The following is a 4,775-nucleotide window of genomic DNA, read 5'->3' as shown; positions in this document are numbered from 1 at the left end:
ATGCTTGAACTGACTCTCCAAGACAACAAAATCCCGGAGGAGTCGGTGGAATTACCGTCGACGATTAAAAAGTGCAGGGATATAAAGGAACTGATATCGGAGATCTATCCCGGTCTACAAGACAACAAAAGCCCATCTACCAAGTATCTGACGGAGAGAACGATATTGTCCCCGCGGAATGAGGAGGTGAGTAGAATAAACGATGAGATACTGAGTATTTACACAGGCCGGGCACAGACTTACATCGCCGCTGACAAGATGAATGAGAATATAGAGAAACGAGCAGTAGGGAATTCCGGTTGTCCGAGTGAGGTCCTCAATAATCAGAACTGCTCTGGATTGCCACCATTCAGATTGAACCTAAAAGTGGGCTGTCCAGTGATGATGCTGAGGAATATAGACCCTAAGAATGGTTTATGTAATGGAACCAGACTAAGGGTCGAGACGTTTGCACCTCATGTGATTGAGGCAACCATATTAACGGGAGATAAACAAGGTACCCGTGTTTTCATTCCGAGAATATCATTAAGTCCATGTTTTGGAGTCCATGTGCATATGACAAGGAGGCAATTCCCAATACGCCTAGCATTTGCGATGACGATCAACAAATCGCAGGGACAATCAGTCAAGTATGTTGGAATCGATTTAAGGAACAGTGTTTTCGGACACGGACAACTGTATGTCGCCTTATCAAGATGCACCACAGTACGCCAAATCAAGATATTACTGTCTGAAGAGGAAACCAACCATAGGACGGGGAATGTAGTCTATCCAGAGGTGCTGCTACTCTGAGGAGGAAGAGTAACTAAATACATGGCTGGGCGTGGCAACACCAACGGAAGTGGCTGGGTTATGGAGATATTAATGTCTTGAACCATCTAATTAAACGTTGATTTCAGTTTCTTATTTTTTAGACGTTCATTGTTTTTTTTAGTTTTCTTTTTTTAATATTTCGATGACGATTAAGTTTTCTTTTCCTTCTATTACTGGATGATAGTTAAGCTCTATGGCCTCTTTTGTCATCTCAGAGTAAGGGTTCTATATTGTTACATATAGCAGTAAACATCATGACACCGCCTCAATTGGATGAGGATTCCACATAATGATTTTATCAAAGATATGCAACCATTGGGGACCGCATAATAAGACGGTTTACGTGATTTTTAATCAAAAAGTATCATTTAATTCATATCTTTTTAAAAAACTATAAATTAAATAAAAATGTTTTCATTTCTTAATTATTCTGATGAAAAATGTTTAGAGTTTTCGTAGCGACCAGTTCTTACGAGTCGACTTAAGTCTTAGGATGATTTGTGATAATTATTAAAATTATTATCATAAAATTTTGTACCTTTCCAATGTCGTGCCGTTACGGCACGGGTTATTTCTAGTATAATAATAAAATAATAAGAAATATGGCTACTTGCCTTGTTTTCATTGGGTGAAATATTTTCTTAAACTTAATAATAAGGAAGGCTATACAAAAAATGGGACCCCTAATTCCCTAGACTAGCTTAACGTGGATTATGAACAAAATAATCTTGATTGTTTTGACACATGTCTCTCAGCCATTGATTGTTGCTTTTATTATCGGAAGGAATAAACTTAATTGTAGGATAAGTCATTTCCTTAGTTAATTAGCTCACGTCAGTTAATAGGGATTTTGTTGACCGAGTTTAACAAATGGTATCAGAGCCGACGACGGTTCACCTGCCGAGGGTGGGAAGGTACGCTGGACGGGGTTGGTCCAGGTGCTTGTCTCATGAGTAGCAGGGAACGTCTGAGATCTGGGATTGTGTATATATTCCGGAGTTGAGGACGGCTCCAATGGAATTTAAGTAATGGTTTGTCCTTCCCTAACACCGAGGCATTTTCAGCACAATTGGTTCCAGAGTTGGCAGAAAACTCTGCAGTTAAGCGTGCTCGGGCGGGAACAATCCTGGGATGGGTGACCTCCCGAGAAGTTACTGTTGGATTACCGCAACGATTCCCATTGAAAACCCCACATTGCCGGATAACCGCAGTGGCTAAGTGGGGACAGTATCGGTGGAGGGACGGTCATTACACTGAGAACATTCAATTCTGGACTAGGTCCCGAAATTATTCTGTGATGGGTCAGATAACCGACTTTATTTTACCGCAAGTGCACGGTGTCCGAATTGTAGACAACAACAAATAGACAACAACAAATGTGGTTTGTTCCCACAAGGAGTGTTCTAAACTACTTCTAACTAATACAATAACTTCCTAATCAAAATTAATTCAAGTGGAAATTTTCCGATGTTGTACTAAGAAAATAAAATGCAAACTAAACTATTAAAGTGTCGAGCGAGATGAGAACAGGTTAAGGATCCGTTGCAAGTTATGATTACTTGTGTTTTATGGCAAGTTATGATTACTTGTGTTTTATCACGAGAGTCTCGATATTACTCATGTAAAACGGCGACACACAACAACTAATACATGGATGATATTTCTTTAAGAACTATTGATAATAAGAACTATTGATAATAATCGACGAGAGATTGTTTGATCGCGACCTAAAAGTAGAACCCTAATCACTATATATACTTGGCATACAAAGTAGAAGAATGTTCATAAATATAATGTGAATCAGGTCTCAATGGGATTGTCTATAACTTACCTATGTGGTATACTTTGCATAAAACATGAAAAGATTTATAAGAACAATCCACAAATATGAGATACTCAAACAGAAAATTAAGCTTTTGATTTAAAGAAATTCTTGTTCATAAACACAAATGATCTAGCCTACAAGTTCATCCTTTCACCCTAACAATGGTTTAACAAGTCATAGCAAGAGAAAACGATAAACAACAAACCCTATTCACGGCTCTGTCCATCTAGGCACCACCTGCACCTGGTTGATTCCGTTGCGACATTTTCTCAAGCATTAGACTCATGTCTGTAGCACCAGCTCCGCTTTCCTCTCCATATCGACCAAACCCAGTGCAACTGTGCAGCAGCCTCAGTTCAATCTCCACCAGCAAAACAACCCCAATTTGAATCTGTGTATCAGCTTTTAATTGAACTCTAAGCCTTCTATTTGATTCACCAGCTGCCTATATCTCGACCAACACCAGCTTGAGAACTCGCTGCCATTCATTACCTCGGCTAATTTCAGTTCAACCCACAGTAATCACCATTTTTACTGCCTCGAAAGTATTCAGCCATTAGAATAATCGATATCCCCATTGAAGATATTACGAAATAATCACCACAACAACCATCTTCCATTCAGCTATACAATTCACTGGAACCAATTTGCACTTCAGTTCGAATCCAACCAATGAAACAAACACATTCGAGGTAACAAAAACAACACCACTGCTTTCTATTAAATCAGCCATCAATGGTGTTGATGGAATGAACCCCCAGATATGTTGCCGTCACTGATTTCTGCCATTAATAATCCATTGCTGTTGTACAAGAACCAAAGTTGCATGCAATCATCCGTTGAGCACAATCGACGCCTCAAGATCTTCAATTAAACCCATCCAGCCATCACCCGTATCAAGCCTTCTTCAATTGATTGAAATAAAAATCAATTATTCACGCCACAGACTCCAATAAATTAACCACAGGACCCCCAAATCGTCATTCAATACCACTCTATAAACTCTCAGTTCCTGCCATGAAAATGCTTCACTTATGCCCAATTTCAGATCATATGAAACCCACACCGTTGCTGTTGTAGAACATTAGATCGACCAGCCTCAATTGACCGAGATACAACAGAGAACATCACCAGTTAACCTCATCTCTTTTCCCTCAAACTCAATCCATCTCTGTATCATTTTCTTTTCTCGTGCTTGCTACAAAATCGCTGCTCAAAATGTTCTCTGAAGATGAGAACACCACTTGCTTGATAAGGGATGAAATGTGTGAAGGAAATGGTGCCACGTCCCACTTATCTTCTAACCCTTCAGTGCCTTCACGTGCTTGACCAAAATGAAGGAAAAATTACTCATTTTCTGAAATATGTTTTGATCTTGAGTGGGCTTTGGTGTTGCGACCATCACAAGTAAATTACAAAGGAAAGCCAATACTAATTCAGCCGTCTCTTTAGTATCGTGCGTCACAAATGCTAATTCCGCTTCTCTTTAGCCATTTATCGTTTCGGTGATTGGATTTCCTTGTAATTCCTACAAATGACTTAAAACAGTATTATTAGCAAAATACGAGTCCTAGTTAGTGTAAATATGAGAGTAAAAATGTTGCACTTACGTGCTTATCATTTTGCACTTGCAGTTTTCCTCGTTAACAAAATCTTGTTGTGTGATTTACTTTTGTTTTCCGCAATTATATTTGTTTATATAATCTAAAGTAAATCACACAAACGTTAACTCTGATATACTTGATAGTGATCCTATAGAGTTTGGTTAAGTCTGAACCTATTATCAAGTATCACACTTTGCTAGTTGTATTATCTCGATCTCGTATTCATAGACAATCACACAAAGTGTGAATACCGATTAGTTGTATTGTCTCGATTCTGTCCATACACGATCACTTTCAGTAAGAGGACTTATAGGTTGAAAACAAAAATATTGTGGTATATTTGGGTACCCTCATCTTTTCAATTGGTATGAGAGACAGGTTAACACGAAAAAATCTAACAATTTGTGTTTGATGCGATCCAACCTATAAGAAATGTGTTAGAGCATAGCTCGGTTGAACCCACCAAGCGTTGGTATATCAAGTTTGGTTGTCATATTTTAGTGAATCAAAACTCATTTAAAGAGTCGCTTGAT

At 38.7% G+C, this 4,775-nt stretch overlaps 1 protein-coding gene across 1 annotated transcript; it reads left to right on the top strand.

Moving 5' to 3' along the window:
* Nucleotides 1-792, top strand: LOC113295820 (ATP-dependent DNA helicase PIF1-like). The gene has a single exon (XM_026544151.1). The coding sequence runs from the start codon at nucleotides 1-3 to the stop codon at nucleotides 790-792; it is 792 nt and encodes a 263-aa protein (XP_026399936.1).
* Nucleotides 793-4,775: the final 3,983 nt, after the last annotated feature.

Source organism: Papaver somniferum, chromosome 7 (genome assembly GCF_003573695.1).
Source record: "Papaver somniferum cultivar HN1 chromosome 7, ASM357369v1, whole genome shotgun sequence".
Classification (NCBI taxonomy): Eukaryota; Viridiplantae; Streptophyta; class Magnoliopsida; order Ranunculales; family Papaveraceae; genus Papaver; species Papaver somniferum.
This window is presented reverse-complemented; position numbering and strand designations above follow the sequence as displayed.